This window comes from Polyergus mexicanus, unplaced genomic scaffold (genome assembly GCF_030449975.1).
Source record: "Polyergus mexicanus isolate NDT 795.1 unplaced genomic scaffold, iyPolMexi1.0 SCAF_17, whole genome shotgun sequence".
Lineage (NCBI taxonomy): Eukaryota > Metazoa > Arthropoda > Insecta > Hymenoptera > Formicidae > Polyergus > Polyergus mexicanus.
In genome coordinates, this window is record NW_027223337.1 from 262,259 (window position 1) to 282,232 (window position 19,974).

Below are 19,974 nucleotides of genomic sequence, written 5' to 3' on the forward strand. Positions count from 1 at the left end.
TGACATTAAGTCACAAGACGTGCTTGGATTATTCTGTAAACATCGAGACTTTTGAAATTCCCCAATTTAAATTTTACTACAAAATTCCTACTAGATCCGAATTTCTAATATTAAAAATATTCTAGTGCCTTTATTTCTCTAATTATATGGGACAAACGTCGAGCATTGTTATTAAAAAACCAGCGGAATGAAGATATTGATCGTGAAACGTGAATTTCCGTCTCTAGGATTTATCGCGGTCGGTTGATAAAGCTAAAAGCATACGACAGCAGGAAATCTCCCGAATGGCATATTCGCTATAGCATGTAATAAATTGGCAGACCGACTGGTCACTCATTATACTCGTTACGAGATAAACTACCGGTATAGCATGTTATCTCGCGACACTGTTATTCGAAGGAGTATAATCGGTACCGTTTGGGCACAAGTAAACAAAGCACACGCGGCCATAATTAATATAATATATTGTTATCAATAAAATGTAACATAACACATTTTAATAGTCATAATTATAATAATAACCATAAAAGATAATAATAATTACACAATAATGCTACGAACTTTTGTGCTTTACGCCGTAAGTAAGGAAAACATCAAAAAGAATCATCAAAAAGAAGGGTTAAAAAAAAAGAAAAAAAAGAAAAGGGAAAACAAAAATGTACATATGCGATTATTCACGAACGCAACTCCACCATAGGTGGAGATCACGCTCTAGAGACCCTTAGATCCTTGGAGACATACATAGATACTTGGATAAGTCTTAGATAAAGGATCATTATAGATTTTTTGTTAGAATTTTATAAATGCTTAAATCTTTAGATCCTTAGGCATCTTTTAGGCATCTTTAGATCCCTAGATATTCGTAAACGCATTAATATATCCTTGGATCTTCGGATATCGTCGGATATTTTTAAATATTTAAATCGTTTTTAGATCCTAGATGTTGTATCTTCGTGCTCGGACGTTTCGATGTAGTATATTGTTTTTTTTTCTCTCTTCCTCCAAATAAACGCGATAACTATTCTTCTGCAATAGCATCTTGATGTTGGAATATATGATCACTTTTAATCGTGTTTATACTCAGAAGACTTTTCGACGAGACCACCAATACACTTTAGCGGCCCATTCAATAGGTGAGGTTTGCAAAATATTGTTTATCAAATCCGCAGCGATTCGGATTCTGTAAGTGATAGTGGTGGGATAAGACGGCCGTTGTTCCCAATAACGGCTTCTGTGCATTCGGCCGTATAAGGCCTGAAAAATTACATTAATAATTAATTAAGAGAGACATATAAGAGGAAAGACATATATATATGAAGAGAAATATATTAAACGATAAGAAAAAAAAATGCGAGAACTAAAAACTGGTTTTTTTTTGTTTTGTTTTTTTATTGCATAATATTATCGTATTTGTTTTCAATGTCGCGCTTTCTTATTTTCACACAAATTAATTATTTCATCTAAGTTTATCAATAGAAAAATAATATAGATATTATAATAGCAAGATGTACTGACTTCTTACCTAGGAGTGGTATGGCGTAACATAGGTAGACGGAAACAATCCCCGTCTATTACCGATCTCTCCGTGCCACCAGTGTTGATCTGTGCGGTCTGTGACAGTGATTACGTCCCCTCGTCGGAATTCTAACTCGCCCGGCTCCTGTGGCGTGAAATCGTAGAGCGCTTGCACCAGACACTGAAAGCCATGACACAATCGTTTTACGCGATGACACTAAAATAATTAAGATACTTTTCTTGAAATATTTATATATTTTTTATGAATTAAATGTTCTGAAGAAGGAACAATATTTATTTTTACCTCCTCTGGAATCATATCACGCAGCTTAACGTCTTGCGAGCGAGAAACAGATGCCGTGCGATGGTACTCTACCAGTTCATTGAGGCTATTAAACTTGACAACCCATAGAAAGAACTTGCCCTGTGCATCTCTTAACACTTTAAAGTGCTGCACACCATCGGAGCATCTATAGATATAACAATGCTCATTAATTTTATTTAATATATTTAATAATTAATAACAGAATTAATTATTATATGTAAAGAATTTGTAGTATCCTTTTATATACAAGTTCTATATAATACAAACTTTTCCATTTCATTGAAAAATTTTAATAACGACACAATAAATTGTAGTTATATAACCACATATTACTTAGGTATTGTAACAAAAATACTCACTTTACAGATAGGGAGAAATCACCAGGAGAGCTTTCACTGATTCTGATCAGAAAGGCACCTTCATGTTTGTTCGATAATAATCTTTCAGCGTCTGCTCTGGTTATCCTTCCATAGTACCAACTGTAACAAACATATATAAAATATATATATAGAAAACGATTTTTGTATGTGAAAACAGATACATAACACATTTATGTGAGGAGAAAATTTGAAAAAAAGCAAAATTTTACACGGATATTGTATGCTTTATTAGATATATGAATTTTTTTTTTCTGCACATCAGATACATTTTAATAGCATGCACATATACATAATATTCCTAATACATACTCATGGCTCTTCATTTCGATATAATTACTTGGTATAAGTCCTTCTCTAGAATCTAATTCAGCTCTATACCAATTCATGTCATCCTCCATATTCAGAATCTGCAAAAGAAAGATGTATTTTACATGGGAATTATATTATACATAAAGAATATACATAAAGATTATATATAAAGAATATAATATTAATTATTATACATACATTTATAAAGATATATGTGTGCATTACGCTAATACTATAAATATTTTTACATTAATATTTCGAAGCAAATGTAGAAAGTAAAAACTACATATGCAGTTTTAAATACAAATGTAAATGAAGAAGGAAGAAATTAATTATATCTGTTATACGAATAAAATATTTTTGTGAAGAATTAGTCTTACAAAATATATAATCTTATCTTATTTTAATAGTTAATTATTTTTTTAATGGCTGCTATAGATTCCTGTCTTGAATATCGCACGTTCAAAAGCAATTGGATAAACCTTATCGACGATACCAGGCATTCTTATTCACTCCATAAATTTAAGAATAGATCGATGTAAATTATTGCTCGTGTGATATAAAAATTACAGTAAAGCACAGATGTCGGGCGTAAAATATCTTCTACCCATATTTATAGCGCAAAGAATATCGAGAAATTACTACGACGTTAAAAAAAATTGCCAATTCTTGCTGCATATATTGTCACGTGCTCTCTACTATGAAAAAAAACGACAAAGCACGAAAAACATAAAATTATCATATATAAATCATAGATGAAATTTGTCAACGAGAGAAGAAACGTAACGAAACGATACTATCGCGTATTTTCAAGGACATTAGGAATTTAACCGATGCGGAATTGGATTCACTCGATAACAATGTCATCGTTGACGACGATGACAATCGACACGGCGGCGAATTCGTTAAAAACGGAAGCGAATGAGTGGGTGGAAAATATCATCGCTATATCGTATCGTGGCAAGAATAACGATAAATAATTTGGAACGCTCAGACAAATGATCGGCGAAAGTAATCGATAATGACGATTTTTGCGAACGAGAGGAAAAACTGGAATCGCTTGTAATAGTAATGATCATTGACAACGATTCGTCGCGAGTCGATAATTGTCGTCAATGATTGTCGATCGCAAAACTATTATCGACGATTTATTGACCAAAAAAACAACCTAGTTTAAAAATCTAAAAAATTAAGTACGGCTTTTCTCATTAATAAGAAATTCTATATATATATATATAAAGTAGTGATCTTAATATGTATATCTGTATATTATATATATAATATTATATCATCGAGAATGTATAACAAACTAAAATATAAAATAAATTTGCAATTTTAGATCATTGAATTCTTCGTGGAAAAAAATGTGCTGATATTTTTCTCATCGCTATTTTCTTATTACATAATTTATATAATATACCTGTTTCGTAATTTTTACAAATGTTATCATATAGAAAGTTTTCAGTCTTTCTTAATTAAGAAATTCTTTCAAAGCTCGTTCTTCTACAATCAGGGACAATTGTCATTTTATCTTTCATCCATATGGAGGAAAATTAAAAATCACTTATAACAGATTGAAAAATATATCGAGTTTAAAATACATTTGCTCGCTTTAGCTACATATTATTCTAAATTTTTTTCCTTTTTTTCCCTTCGAAAACCCGATATATCTGTGCTTTTTTTTTTTTTTTTTTTTTTTTTTTTTTTTTTTTTTTTTTTTTTTTTTTACGCAGACAAGACGCAAGAAAAGTGCGACTATAAAAGAAATAGACGAAGAGCATTATTTTACGATAAATATTATCAATATCGTTTCAAACGATAAGAGAATTATTATCGCTTCGAGCGAAAAGTTAGTAAACATATATAAATGTCTCGCGTGCAGGCGCAACAGCTTTCCAGCACGGTGAGAGAACCGATCGACAGCGTATAGGTATGCGACACAATAACAATTAGCTTCTCGCTTCTAAAATGCGCACGCGATGCGAAAAGAGAGAGAGAGAGAGAGAGAGAGAGAGAGAGAGAGAGAGAGAGAGAGAGAGAGAGAAAAGGAAGGAAGAAACGATAAATGTTTCGGGATTGCGGACGAGAAGTCTCGTGACCGCTGCGACGCGACGCGATGCGAGACGCGGCGCGCCTCCTCGTCCTCACGTCGCCTCGTCCACCGAGACAGGCCATGGATGACGAACGATGGGACGATGGTCAGGTCGTTGGCCTAAAGTTGTACCAACCTTCAGGACCTGACTCCTGCGGAAGCTGAGCTCGTCCTCGGCGGTAGCCGTGAAGTCGTGTTTCGCGATCGCCTCCATTCTTCGCCGAGACGACGACGGGTGACGGGTGACGGCTGACGGGTGACGGCCGACGGGTGACGGGTGACGGGTGACGACAAACCGCTACTGCTGGAGGGAGCAAGAGGGCGCTCGCTATACGATATTTTGCACTGTAGCGAGTAGCGAGTAGTAGCGAGACGGAGTGCTACGTCCAGGCGCGAGAGAGGAGGGGAAAAGATACAGGAAAAAAGAGAGAGAGAGAAGAGGCGTTCGTTGTGCCGCACGCAACGCGTATTTAATCGTGAATAGTATGCAAAAGGCAATATATGTATACGAAACTTGCTGGAGCAAGCGATATGAAGCTTCTTATTAGAGGGAGTGAGAGGACGATGTAAAAGGAAATTAGAGGAAGCGAAAGATTGCGCACAAAGTACAGGAAGAGAGGATTTATGCGTACGCGATATAGCTTATACGCGAGATGCACGACGCGCTGTGTAAAGTGCGCGTAAAGAAAGAGAAAAGGATAATAGGAAGAAGAGAGACACGCTGCTTTTGGTACGGAGAGTCGTGGAATGCTTGCGGTTCTTGCCGCGGCGACACCGACGTCACCGTTCTTTGTCCTTGCGCCGGGCTGGCGGTTGGCGGAATCGGTCGAAGGATAAGGATATTGTACTCGACGTATATGAGCGCGTGTGCGTATCGTGTACGCGCACGCAGGAACGAGGAATCTCGGAGGACACGTAAGCCGTAAGCGAGCACCGATGCGCTCACGTATACACCTCACGCACAGCTCGTCTTTCGATATACGCGCACAGATTCTCTATCTATATATCCCGGATTAGAGCCTCGACCGTTGCATCTTTATCACCGCGCGGAACCACACGCAACTGTCAAAAGCGATCGCCACGCACTATCGCGACAGTTCCATCGCTGGTCTTATCAAGCATTACGCTCGTTCCATTCGGCGAGTCTCGGCTTTATTCGGCCGGATTCGGCATTCGGCATCGCTGTCGCTCGTCACCTGGGAGTTGCGTTCGAAGATCCGCTCGTCGGATCGAATAACGCTCGATTGACCAATCGCGAATCTTTCCTCCTCTCGTTCCGATTGGTCAATGGAACGCTGCTTCACCGGGCGAGTAGATCTCTGAACGCGATCGGCTATCGCGCACGCGCGACTTCACGTGACGTCATCGAGCCTCGCGCCACGGACCCATGGACGGGATGGAATACGAAATGGGGTGCGTTGTATCCATGTTGTATCGTATTTCTACGCGACATATCCCCGCGTCCCTCGAATGATGGCGACTTTCCGAAGCTTTTTTTTTTTCTATTACGCTTACGTCAGTCGTCTTGCGACGTCAAAAGAACTCGAACGCCGGAGGGAGATAAATTAGGAGGAAATACATTCGCGAAACAATTCTTGGAAATTGCGTCAAAGCGGACGAGTCTCATAATCGAAGTCGCATACGGCGATAACTTCACGCTCCATTTATTACCTCTGGTACATCGTGTAAATATCAGAAAACACGTTAATTGCGAGACGCGAAGCGAAACTTAACAATAAGGTTTTCTCTCACTTTTTTTCTCTATTATTTTAGCAGCGCTGCTAAAACGTTACACCATTTAGTTCTTATATATATTTATATATAAGATTTTATGAGAGAAACAAGATACGCTAGTTTTAACCAACTCTTATATATGTAGAGTCTTGTATACATTTTTGATTTCGCTATTTTATACTATTTTATACTATTTTGTTTAAGCAATCTAAGTTTGTCTTTTTTTAGAAAATCTGATGTATAATTTTGCTTCTTAATCATATCATATATCCTGTATCTCTGATAAAAAAAAGATAAGAAGTTGATTTCTGTACAAATCACACAAGATCAGTCAAATGTAATTATAATCGTAGAAAGTACATCTCTTTGCAGATTATTCTCAAACTTATTGCGCTTCAATCATATATTTATATTATTTAAAAATTCATGTATTATTATTTTTTTTTTTATTTATATGAGTGAAAATTGTGCTTTTATTTTTGAGCAATCGAATACTTGGAAATTAATAATTTAATATGTTTAATTTAACAAAATGACAAAATGTATTTTATAATTTTTAGTTTCTCCATAGAAAATGACGATCGAGAGGCCGGAAAGTGGCGCCATCTTGTTGAGCGGCAGTCGGCAAATCAGGGCCCAGGGCGAGGCAATCCGTCTGTATAGTGATGTGACAATAAACGGAGGTATACGTGTGATTCTAATGCAATACGAAACAGGCGACGTAGTACGAAAATAAACAGAACACCTCGTGTTTACGGAAGTCCGTAACAGGTGTTTTTCATCCCCTTCTCCTCCTTCTGAACCACCTCCGCTTTGCCGTTCCCGCGACTTATAACCTCCTCCGTCCGATTCAGAGATAGAGAGAAGGGGACAGAAAACAGAAATGCGAGCAAAGGCCTGTCCGTTCGCTTACGTAGGCACTCTTCTTGCGTTCTTCGTGCAAACTCGTCAGCCGTTTCCGTCACGGATGTTTGAGTCCTTGGATACCGAATATGTTCGCGTAAGAACCTCGGCATTCCTGAAAATCTCAACTTTTCAACTTTCCAGTATTCCGACTTCTATCATTCATGGAATCTTGAATTTTATTGTTAGAAGTTATTCTTTTACGAATCTGAATAATCGAATAATAAATAATTTGCAAAGAAATTTAAATAATTGTACTAAAAATATCTTTTCTCATTGCTTTGTTGAATGTAAAATTTATAAACTATTAGATATATGCAAACATTATTTGATTTTGATCGTAACATTTCAATCTTTCTCAAGACTGTATCCATTTGAAAGGATTCCGCGAGAGTACGTTTGAAAGTATCGCTCTAATAAAAAAAACCAATGGTCAGAGTGACCATTGTTGAAAGACAATAATAAGTTTCAATTTTACGCGAAAGAATTTTTTAATACGAAATGTTTAATACATATACATAAAAATGTTGAATTTTTTTTTGTAATGTCGCGTTATTATTTATATTTAAAAGAATTTAAAATTTTATATTATAAGGCAGAGAAGCAAACAAACTAGTCGATAATAATTGTGTAAGGTCATGGGCTTAAAAAAACTGATTCTCTCTTTTTAGATAGATGGCAAGCTGTCAGGTGCGAGTGCTTTGAAGTTATTCTGTAATAAAAGGTCTATAAAAAAATAAGGAGGAGAAACGTCCTCTGTGAAACTTTCCTAAGCACCTGCACAGGTAGAGAAGCCAGGTGCAGTTGCAATATAACGTCGCGTCGCGTTGCAAAAACTTAACGCGAATGTGTGATGGTTATTAAAATACTAAAATATAAATTAGACATATAAATATTTTAATTAATTTAAAAATGAAAGCAAATTCTTTTCCACAATAACTTAATAAAAATTTAATTTCTTCGTAAAAATAATTTTAAAAAATATTCATTCACTTAACGAATATTAAATATATTAGAATAAATATACTTTTATATTTAAAAAAAAATTGTTTCTATTATTTTATTTTATTTACAATATTCTAATGTTTTTTTTTTACTTTACAGTACTTTGAAATGTCGAAAATCCAAATAAGCAGAAGCTTAACGCGATCGTAAAGTTCGAAGAGTTGCTTATTCAAAGATGTTACGACGCGCGAGGGAACGGAGTTGTGAATAATTCAGCGATGCGACGACGATTCGATGAATCGACGAATCGACGACGATGACGACGATGACGACGATTCACAAACATATGCCGGAGTCAAAGGACAAAGATTGCGCCACGCGCGATCGTCCGGGGGATGCCGTACAGCGTGCGCTAATGAAGCGGCAAGTCTTTGTGCTGCTTTTATTCTCTTACGTCATCAAATCCAGCGGCGGCGACGACGACGACGACGACGACGACGACGGCGGCGGCACGACCTGGCCGCGTTCTCAGCGCGTAGGACGGCTTGGCTCTTGGCTTGCGCAAGGCTCAATCAAAGACCGACCTCTCGCGGACCATCCTGGAAGCAAGCCAGATAATGTGTTTTTCCTCTGACTTTAGGCATTTCAAGCTAACGCAAAATATATGCAGGTATATAATAGCATTCTCACTTTATATAAAGAAACGTTAATCGTAATGTGTTGGCATTCCGAAAATAGACGGATAAATTATAGATAGCATATAACACTTTAAATCGAAATCAATCAACTTTAGAAATTCGTTTTTTGATAAAGGACAAATGTGTATATATTTTATAAGAATCCAAACAGCACATGTCCTTAAAAGACGACTTAAAAACATGTTATCGTTCTTTAGATATCTTTAAGATGTCTTTTGACCTTCTCGTCCGGGAATAAGTAAAATCGATCAATCTTTCTGAAAAAAAGAGGACTATAAAAATATAAAATGGATAAAAGGACTAAAAATATATATATCTCTCTTTTACACAGAGAAAAAGAAGGAATAATTATTTCATATCTGAAATCAATTTGACATTATTTTACATTGCTCAGAAGAGTTTAAACAAGATTATAATCACTATCTTCTTTGGAAGAAAATGAAAGTCGAAATATTGCCGTTTTGAAAAAGTCGTTTCATTCTTCCAATATTATTATATACTATAACGATGTACGAAAGTAGTGAATATAGTTTTATGACATTGAAAAGTTTTTCTAAATAGATTTTATTACTGTATGATTTTTTATTTTATAACAATTTTATTTTAATAAAATTCAATATAATATTATCGAAAATATTTGATAAAATATTGCAAAATCTATTTATATATTGGCGATGTTTCTAATTTTCACATTTTACTGATATATGTATATTTGTACATTTATTTTATGCATTTTAATATTTTTTCTTTTTTTACAAAGATAATTTTCAATTAATATTGGCTTTTCGGTTTAAACTTTATTTTACAAAATTTGCGATTACTTTGCGATAGAAAATGTCAAAATCTTTAGAATTAATATTATAAGAAAGGGATTGTATAAATATGCCATTACCAATTGAAGTTAAGAGAAACCTTGATAAAATCAAGTTTATATTAATAAAATTATATTAATTTTTTTTAGATTTTCCTATTTATTGAATGTTTGAATTGTTGCGATTGTTACAAGGAAAAAAGGGGGGAAGTGATCTCTAAATGTGTGTATTGCTACAAAACTTTGCGATTATAAGCACGTTGCGTGACTTGCGACACATCATGACGAGGCAAACTCCGGGATATATCATACTCGCGCACACACGTTGCATGAAAACGTGTCGCGTTCACATCCTTTAAACCGTCTTCATCGGTCTTTTACTCTTCTTTCGAGATACTTAAAACAGACAGTAGGCATCTCAGTTTCTAAAAAATGTATGAGAGTCTATAAATTCGGAATGTCCAACAAATTAATTTCAGTAATAAAAATAACAATACGAAACATTTCGAGAAAAAATTATTAACGCTTGTAACAGTATCAGAAAAATGCATAGAGATTTTCAATATTGTAAATTTCAATATCTAATAGATGATTATAGGATGAGACTAAAATTTTGTCGTAACTGATATTTATTCAATTGTTATAAAATTGCTTGCTTTTTGATAATTTTCTAGTAGATATAATTGTTGATATAATATTTTTATAATTATTTAAATTAATTTATATTAATCTTCCTATGTATTACCTATCATATCGTCCTGTTTATTTTCTACATCATCACACTTGATTTTCGATCTCACAATTCCAATTTTTTTCTCTTACGAGTCGTTAATCTAATAGAGCGTTTTTTACTGAAGTGGATTTCTAGATCGCTCTGAAAGTGAGCAATCAAAATTCGTTAACATATTTGAATTTGCTTATATTTATTTTAAGAATTCTCTCAGCTTTGGAAAAAGTACGCAGAAAGTAGTTACATCAAGTTATTGTTTGATAAGTCAAACAAATTGATAAAAGATTTAACACACACATTTCCAGTCTGGTTCATAAAAACTAAAGTGTCTAAATATTCAGTTGCGTATCGATAGTATTCTCTGATCTGAATGAAACTATCAGAATATCTGTATAAACTGGAACAAAAAATTGTCTCATCTAAATTCGCTATTGATTTTATTATATATTATCACATTATATTTATATAATTTCTATATGTACTTCTCTGATCCTCAACTAGCAAATCGGTATCAACTTGATTATCAAGCAGCAACTTGATCTCTCGTATCGTCTCAAAACAAGGGCAACGAGTGGGCGAGCAGTACTGACCCAGTTGATAGAACCGCGAACGATAGACCCGTGTTGTCGTCGGAGGCGTGGAGGAAAAAGGGGACAGAGGAAGGACGGGGGGGATAGGGGAGATGAAAGGGGAAGGGAATGATGCACGTAACGGCGGTGACTCACTCTCCGCGTGCGACGGCACGTCGATCTTTGCACCCTCCGTGTCTCCTTCGCCGTCCCCGAACCCTGGACCCCTCTTCGCTCCGCAACCTTTCCCGGCGCATTTCCCGGCGGCGTGTAACGCGCCGCGCGTGCACACGTGACATTTCGAGTATATCTCGAATTAAACCGTAAACATCGTAGTACAACCTTCGCGGCCACGCGGCACCGCGCGCCGGTGTCAATGATCCTTGCCTGCCACTTATTGAATCGCGCGCTCGCAAGGCGCGTGTGTCACCGTATACTCTGTTGTTGGATGTGTTTCTTCCGCCTCTACAGGGTGACCGTAAAGATACGCGCCGCGGAGATTCCGATTGCGAGTGATCGAATTTTGGAGAGGATGTAATGCGTATACGGTTTCTCATTTTGCTCGACTCCATAAGGGATGCGTGTATCTCGTGGACTGAGATATATACTTATATATTGTAATAATATATTACGCTAATTACTACTAATTAGGAATACGCACTCTAGTAACATACTTTAGATGCCACTATACGATTATATCATAGTAGACATTAGTGAGTAATTACTCCATTGCATTAGAGAATTGTTTTGTAAATTTTATTATTTTTTTTTTATATAAAATACAATATTATATTATATATACTATATGAATTTTATTCGAATGCTTGAGATTCACATCTTTGAATTTATCAGTTATGTAGGAACGCATTAGAAAAGATTACATAGAGCTTCAAAGGAATAAGAATAATTATTTTGCGTATATTCTTCTTTACAAACTTTACCTTAAATGATAACAAACTATCATCTATTAATATTTTTTATCATGACAAAGATACATATATTTTTTTATAGATAGAAAACAAAGAAGCATAAGGATGCATAGCTCTTGCAGTGGTTTTATATGATTGCAGCCTATATTCTGTTGCAGATTTTTCTTTTCTGCATTATTCATGTCAAGGGGATCCGTTAGAGATCGTCTTTGTTCAACTCACGTTCCAAACTATCGCGGCTGTAGGCATATATAGAAAATAATATTTTATGTAAAAAATACTTAACGAAAAGAACTTTCTCTAAGGAATCACAATTTATAAATTTTTAATAACGCTGAACTTTTAATGAATTCCAAAATCTTTTTCAATCGAGAACATCAAATCGAGAGAAATTAAAGTTTTATAGTGTGAAAATTTATTATATTACATTTCTGTTTAAAATTAACAAAGTTTCATCGTGTATCAGTATCGATCATTCGACACATCACGCATTCAAATATGCATATGTAATCATTATTTTCCTTAATTTATTCTCAGATATTCGCGATTCAGGCACACGATGAACGATTCATGCAACAGCATCCATTTGTAGTATATAACGTTACTTTAAATCTACCTTTATAGAACACTGCGTATATTATATTGCATCGCGTTACATAACATCTATTCGTTCAACATTACGACGCAACACACTGCAGAGATACATATTTACGTATATATGTACATGTATGCATGCGTAGCTATGCTTTCGGCTCCCACGCTATGCGTCAAGCGTCACTCGCCGGCGGCGTGTCGTCGTCACACGTCACACGTCACTCGTCGATCATTTCATGTATCGTCGCCGCCCGTGAACTCTCCGTCGCCGCGGCCGACGATTTCGTAGGTAAACCGAACGTGTCCGAGTGCGCACGTGCGTACGTCTGGCTGCGTGTCTCGCGTGTCCACGTTCGTCGAACGAAGACGAGCGACGGTGACGGAAGGGGTGCGAGGGATGAGAGTCACGTGTGCGGAGAATCTACTACGATTTACTCGCGGGATCCCAGAAGCGTCTGCCACCCTTTTCCCCGTCTCGCCTCCGGCCCAGGTCCCCCTGCAACCGTTCCGTTCCCCCCTCGCTGCTCATCCTCCTCCTCCTCCTCCTCCTGCTCTTCTCTTATTCTCCTTCTATTCTTGTTGTACTACGACGGGTTACTCCACTTTCATTCAGACGCTAGTCTAAAAATAAAGTCCTTGATTCACGATGCATGAATGACAATCTTATCGCGGGAGGCCTTAAATCGTGGAAAAAAATCCACACCCGAATACTGGATAGTTGTGGCTGTCTAGTATTGTATCGCGTGTATCTCACGTGCCGTATAACACATTCCTTATTTGTTTGGATAAAAAAAATGACACGTAGTTTTACTTTATTAATATCAATAATAGCGATAACATATCGAAATATAATATAAGATTTACTCTCCTCTTTCTCTCGACTGATTCTTTCATAAAGTTCCACCTTAAGGTACCTCTCTTTTTGTTGAATATTGAAAGATTTGATTACATAAAACCAGAAAATGTAATTATTAATTTGGGGAATTATTAAATTTTTATTAAAACAAAATTTAGTACATATCGATCTGTAAAACTAAAATTACTGTAACTCAAAGCTATATATTTCAAAAAAGCCAATGTATTTCGTAGTAGATAATAAAAAAAAGAATGATTATAATTGAAAAGCGACAGTTTTGGAATTATGATAATAATGTACTGATAGAATGCGATATATTAAATAAAAAGCAATGCGTTATTATATCCGTTAACGAAATTGGAAAAATATTTACAGTAATTTGAGGGGATTCACAGAGATTCGTCTCGTCCCTGAATGTACAATATATAATTATAATAATAATAGATAATAGATTTATATAAACATACTTAACAATTATATAATATTAATAAATCAATAATTAATATATTATAATATATATTAGTATGATTATACATGCATATATTGATTGTACATCTATTGTTAATGTAATTTAGAATAACATATGATACTTAATAATCCAACGCACGCAGCCAATATTATATATATGAAATTTCAATTATTTCAGAATTATTCAATAATCTTGGAGCGCATTTTCAAGCGTAAGAAAACGCACTGCAACTCGCACGCTGTATTCCTCGCTCGCTCACGAGCTGTTTCGCAGCGACCAAGGCGAACTTCTTCGTTCACCAACTCGTCATCGCCGCCGCCGCTCAGTCGCGATATCCAGCGCTTATATCTTTGTATGTATTTTTCTCTATCCTAGAATTATTGCGAAACAATTATATTTCGCGGTAATACTGATCGCAACGTCGCAAGTTGCACACGCATATATATTGTGATCTCTCATAAATATATAATAAAACAATATTACTCTCTATGATTTTATATGTATGAACAATATTTGTATAATCATCTTTTTTTTTTTTTATTAATAAAATTATTAATTATGGCAAAGAGCAAAGCATATAGCGAAGCACGTAAGCAAAGTCTGTACGTAAGCAATTTGCTTTTATAGTATATTAGATTATATAATCATTTTCTTCTCTCGCAAAAATAATAATTGATAATTTTATTTGATAATTAATAATTTTATTTTGAAGAAGTCATAAATAAAATGAGTTATAGATTTTAGCTAACGATACTATTATACCTATATTCACACACAGTTATTATTCATTATATTTTTGTTTCTCTACAATAAATTTTTTTTGTACGATACAATATAATTAATATTATAATACAATGATGTATGTGTGTGTGTGTGAGACATACATTGCATGATATCAATGGAATTTCATTTGAAACTGTCAAGATAAACGTTTCTCGCGTTAATGAAAACAGTGCGAGTCGCAAATCTTTCGTTATTGTGTATTTCAATAATCATTGAATCATCTCGAAATACTCGGATCCCTAAATATCCTTAGAGAGAGAGAGAGAGAGAGAGAGAGAGAGAGAGAGAGAGAGAGAGAGAGAGAGAGAGAGAGAGAGCGCAGATATGTCCATAGATGGACGAGTTTTTCCACGCTTTTCATGGTAAATAAATAAATATCGATCGCCGCGCTGCTGACGATGTCGGAGAGTCGGAGTCGGAGGCGAGCGAGCCAGCAGGCGAGCGAGGGAACGCTAGGTCGGAGCTCAACACATTTCGCGTGTATGTGTGCACGCGCCCGCGCCCTCTCTCTCTCTGTCTCTCTTTCACGGCTAAATATATATTTGTCTCTGAAGCGGCTCAAGGTCACAGCGCTCGGATTGGCTCGCGATAAAGCGCCTCCGTTCCTCGCACGCTAGCTCGCTCGCTGCCTTCCTTCGACCATGTCCGCACGTCAGAGCGGTGCGACATTGGTATACGGCGAATGGGAAAACGAGATAGCGAGAGAGAGAATGTGAGAGAAAGATAGAAAGAGAACCCACGTGTTTGCCCGCGTAGCGTCACGTTCGGCGCGATGTTGGCACACGAATCGTATGGCAGTTACGCGATACCTCTTGAGCCGTGTGGATGTTGTCGATTCTTCTCATTGGGAAGCCACAGACGTCGCGGATGACGCGTTCCCGATGTCGATATCATGAGCCGATAGAATTTTCCGTTTTTCGAATCGTCGCTATGACGCACCCATCCCACCTCCCTTGTCTTTCCCCAAGAATTCTTACTAATCGTATTCGGTTTTTTTTTTTTTTTTTTTTTTTTCTATAGTGAATGATAAAGAATCGGCGAAGATCCTTTTTCATGGAATTTAATCAATAATTTTTGAAAGGCTAAAGATATGAATCCAGAAGTTTTTCGAATCCCTTTTATATATATCTTTGTTACTAATATCGCAACGATGTCAAGCGGAAAAGAACTTATTAGCATTAACTTTAATTATGATATGCTATTGAATTAATTAATCAATATTAATTTCTTTAATTCACGATTGCTCTCTCTCTCTCTCTCTCTCTCTCTCTGTCATAAGAATGAAAATAATATAAAGACACGAAAGATAAAAATAGATATATATATATAAGAAAAGATAAATTTAATAGGTTTACAAATAATCTGATACTACAGAAGATTTATAATAAAACATTTATTTGAAATTCTTTTAAGTGCATCTAAATTTATTTGTAATAAAGAATATATTTTGAATTTATCTATGTATATTTAGCTCCAAATATCATTTAACTCTGAGTTTATTATTAGTTTTCTTAAGGTATAAGATACATATTTTATAAATGTACAATATAAATGCATTATATGTACAATATAAATGCATTATATGTATTAAAGATAATCGTATCTGGCTTTAAATGCACTAGAAATTTTCTTTGATAAATTTGATGTTATTTTAAAGACACTAGCTATCAAAAGCTATTTTTTGCTTTGCCTTAATCTTTATTTATTTGAAGAAGCATTAATTTTCATTTCGACACATTCTGACACAGCGTCTGCGATATTTTATCGATCGATGCATTATTTTATGACTTTTATTTTCATACGGAAGGTTGTAAAGCGGGAAAAAAAAATTTTTTTTTCACTCGCGAAAAGACATATATTAGAGTTTCTTATGCGAGGACAATTTTCGCAGACTGTATTTCTCAAAAGTTAAGCAAGATTTTATTACTCGATATTTATTCCTATCGGGAAACAACACGTATATAACACGTTTTATAATCTCATTTACAGAGAGTGAGTTTAATATTTTTGGCTTGTTGGTTCTTTTATTAGAATACATTTTAATATTTTTTTTTTTTTCATTTGTCATTGCAGAGCAACCGCGCGACTGGAAATCGAATCTGGGAGACTCGCTTGTCGGAGGACTGCTCCACCTCTATCAATAAGTTACACAGATCCTGGAAAGTTTAGCAAGATTGACACTTGCAATTTGTATCTTCCCTAGACATTTTCAAGGTATAGGTAAAAATAATGAAAAAAATGTGTGTCCGACTGTGTTCAGATAATACAAGAATCGATAACAGTCACTCGTAATTGATGTATACTTGTCATTCAATCAAATGTTTTTCCTAAAAGTCGATATCTTTATATCCATTAATATATTCTATCAATTCGACTCTTTCATCCTTATGACAAAATAATTGCGCGACGAAAAAGTGATCCATCTCCACAAAGTCTTATGGTAATAAGAGAGAGAAAAAAAAAGAAGAGATCAATCGCATGTACGAATGATCCAGCTATCCATTATAAAGCATTCAAAGATTAATAATAATCTATCGTGTGTATGTGTGTTAATTTAATTTCTTATATTTTATCATGTATCTTTCCCTCTCTCTCTCTCAATATTCTATTTTATCATAGTTGTTTCTATTTTCCAGAACTTTGCATCATGCCATATTTTCCTCGCAAAGTCGTTGCTAAACGCGGTGATATCGCCTCGACGAAAATCTTCCCGCGCCGCGCGCGCCGTGTAAATCGAACGTTCGATAACGGACGGTGGCGAGAAAGGAGGGAGCGTGCGAGCGAACGAGCGAACGAGCGAACGAGCGAACGAGCGAACGAACGAACGAACGAACGAACCAACCAACCAACCAACCAACCAACAAGGGACGATCTGGCAACAGCGCTGAGTCACAGTGCCGGAATTGAATTTCAAGCGCCCGAGGGACAGAAGAGGGGGCGGACCGACCGGCGCGGCCCTTTCTCTTTTGTATAGGGGGCACGAGGCGCATAACGGTGAGTCGACAGCCATGTTGTTGGAGCTTATACCCGGCATGCCCGTCTATTTGCCTGCCTGCTTGGTTATCTGTCTGGCCTACGTGCCTGTGCCTATATTCCACACAATCGTTTCCCTTCGCTCCGCTCCGTTCCACTTCGCTTAATGGGGCTCTGTCTGCGCGGACAGAAAGGAAAAGGCATAATCGCGTAGTTTTTAAGAACGATACCAGATAATCTACCAGATTTCTCAGTCCGTATGTTTTTAAATTTAGAAATGCACACAAATTATTTCGGAAAGAGCAGAGGATGGGAATAGAGCGGGGCGTCGAAATGTTGAGAGACGTTCCTGAGAAAACCAAACTTCCCTTCACCTTTATCGCCCTTTTTCCTGTCGTAACTTTACCCGTATTACTCGGAGGAGGCCCATAGAGGGGCCTAAAGAACCGCACAGTAAACCGAGGCCCGAACATTTATCTCGAAGAAGGTAGAAAAATATTTTTGAGATGATTTACACAATCTTGTTTCAAGATTTTAAAAAAATTATCAAGAATATTTTTTAAGCTTAAACTTTTTTTTTTGGCAAATATTTCCAATAATGTTTTCCACATCTAATAATATTTAATATAAAATATAAACCTCTTGCGATACATATTATTTTTATAATTTTTTAAAATAAAAAAATTTTTTTCGTATTAAATTTCCTTATTTTTTTTACTAACAATAAGAATTGCATTCTCCTTGTATCTTTGACCTTTTGAGAGACTGTGTTCTGTATCTTTGACCTTTTATAAGAAAATGTAATTTTTCTACAAAGGAACGACAATTATTTTCAAAAAATTGATTCTTTCTCTCTCTCTCTCTCTCTTTCTCTACATTCTCATGACCACTGACTTGGGAAAGCATACACGTGTACTTTTGTTTTAATAGATTACCGTCCGGCACGCTCTACTGGATGTCCCAAAAGAACATGATCCATTAGCCGCGCTATGTCCTTATCTTGCAAGCTGACATGATGGTGAAACTTGGCAAATGCGCACACCCGCGTATCATCTGAACGCAGCTGCGTAAGATTCACCCTCCGAGAATCGGTTCGAAGCGACTGCCAGAAACAGTCGTGCGTTTCATCGCGGGACATCCGTTACAAAGTATGCGCTTCTGGAGAGAGTTTGTATGTAACGATACAGCTCCAACATTTATTGCTACGTATCATTTAATAATTACATGAACTTTTCTCAAACTTCCGACTCTTTTCATTTTGATTATTAGATTATCAATTATTAATTATATGTATATAAATAAAGACACACAAAAGGAGAAAAACAAAAATATGCGGTAATAAAGAGAAAATATTGCAAAGATTGTGTATACGTGTGTATGCGCGTGCGCGCATAAATATATTCTACGTATTTATACATTCGAAAACTTTTCGTATATATATATATATATAATCTTTAAAAATAAACTCCCCAGCGTCTTTTCCTTCTCTGTTTACCACCTCGAATAATCGCTTGGCTCGCTTACAACCTTACATGTTATAATAATATCGAATATTCGAAATTTATCGAGTACGCGATAATAATAAGTTAATTGTGTCAATATTGTCGCAGATGAATTAAATTTGTACATGTCGTCAAGATAAGAGAAGGGAGAAGGGTCGATACTGTCAGAAAATTCCGTGTGCTTTTTCATAAGCGCAACAGCGGAACACACAACTTGGAGTTATTTTATCCATTCCTGGGCGCCGCGTCTCCATCGGCGATCCACCATCCACCAGCGAGGCGCCGAGGAGGGGGACGCAATGCGCAGCTGACGGTAGATGTGGTGTCCGGACGCGCGCGGACGGCAAGGGGAGAAATCGTTCGCTCTCTCTCTCGCTCGCTCGCTCGCTCGTCTCCTCGGGTGCGGGTCACCGGGAGTCGGGGGACTGGCGGGGTGCCAGCTGCGGTGCGAGCGAAGGCGCTGCCCTCGCTCTGTCAGCTACCATACTAGACTTACGCACACACATCCACGGAGCGAACGATTGGCTGGCTGGCTACGTGCGTTTCCTCCGCGTTCCCGTTTCCCGTGACACGAGAGAGAGAGAGAGAGAGGGAGGGAGGGAGGGAGAGAGAGAGAGAGAGAGAGAGGGAGTGAGAGTAGGGGTATGCTCGTCGTGTCACGGACTTATACATACACGCGTTACGTTATTACACGTGTATTTCACGCACAGTAGAGCGCCTTTTCGAAACCATAGAAGCGGTGAGCCTCGTACGCTGGCAAATGTATCGCGATCGTGGTTTCCCGGTTGTGATATTCCCGCGTAGAAAAAAGGAATATCGACTCGATAAACGCGATCGCGAAACAGCGTCGAGAGGGA

General features: G+C 36.6%; 1 protein-coding gene and 2 long non-coding RNA genes across 14 annotated transcripts; 1 reads left to right on the plus strand and 2 right to left on the minus strand.

Annotated features, from left to right (window-relative positions):
• Positions 1 to 447: 447 nt before the first annotated feature.
• On the minus strand, positions 448 to 5,752 carry Drk (growth factor receptor-bound protein 2 drk). Of its 2 annotated transcripts, none has more exons than XM_070310083.1 (6): positions 4,758 to 5,752; positions 2,530 to 2,627; positions 2,200 to 2,319; positions 1,820 to 1,985; positions 1,523 to 1,732; positions 448 to 1,254 (listed from the first exon to the last, which is right to left on the minus strand). In XM_070310083.1, exons 1-5 carry the CDS (start codon positions 4,833 to 4,835, stop codon positions 1,523 to 1,525), a joined length of 672 nt encoding a protein of 223 aa, XP_070166184.1. In that variant the 5' UTR covers positions 4,836 to 5,752; the 3' UTR covers positions 448 to 1,254. The 2 variants fall into 2 exon arrangements, with proteins under 2 accessions (XP_070166184.1, XP_070166185.1); XM_070310084.1 differs by having other exon boundaries at positions 1,523 to 1,696; positions 4,758 to 5,751.
• Positions 4,658 to 18,983, plus strand: LOC138940859 (uncharacterized). 10 transcript variants are annotated; one of them, XR_011448075.1, is made up of 9 exons: positions 4,658 to 6,034; positions 6,927 to 7,038; positions 7,930 to 8,114; positions 8,363 to 8,873; positions 14,037 to 14,211; positions 16,716 to 16,856; positions 17,279 to 17,636; positions 17,891 to 18,102; positions 18,546 to 18,983. It is a non-coding gene; the product is annotated as an uncharacterized lncRNA (long non-coding RNA). The 10 variants fall into 10 exon arrangements; XR_011448070.1 differs by having other exon boundaries at positions 4,659 to 6,034; positions 6,916 to 7,038; XR_011448072.1 differs by having other exon boundaries at positions 4,659 to 6,034; positions 6,916 to 7,038; positions 7,930 to 8,056.
• On the minus strand, positions 9,553 to 11,357 carry LOC138940860 (uncharacterized). 2 transcript variants are annotated; one of them, XR_011448081.1, is made up of 4 exons: positions 10,925 to 11,351; positions 10,687 to 10,839; positions 10,458 to 10,586; positions 9,554 to 10,137 (listed from the first exon to the last, which is right to left on the minus strand). It is a non-coding gene; the product is annotated as an uncharacterized lncRNA (long non-coding RNA). The 2 variants fall into 2 exon arrangements; XR_011448080.1 differs by having other exon boundaries at positions 9,553 to 10,137; positions 10,458 to 10,839; positions 10,925 to 11,357.
• Positions 18,984 to 19,974: the final 991 nt, after the last annotated feature.

Coding starts and splice junctions, on each gene's coding strand:
- Drk (XM_070310083.1), bottom strand. CDS start 4,835: ATGGAGGCGATCGCGAAACACGACTTCACGGCTACCGCCGAGGACGAG. Junction 2,628..4,757: donor GCAGGAGTCAGGTCCTGAAG/GTTGGTACAACT, acceptor TTTCTTTTGCAG/ATTCTGAATATGGAGGATGA. Junction 2,320..2,529: donor ATCGAAATGAAGAGCCATGA/GTATGTATTAGG, acceptor TGTTTGTTACAG/TTGGTACTATGGAAGGATAA.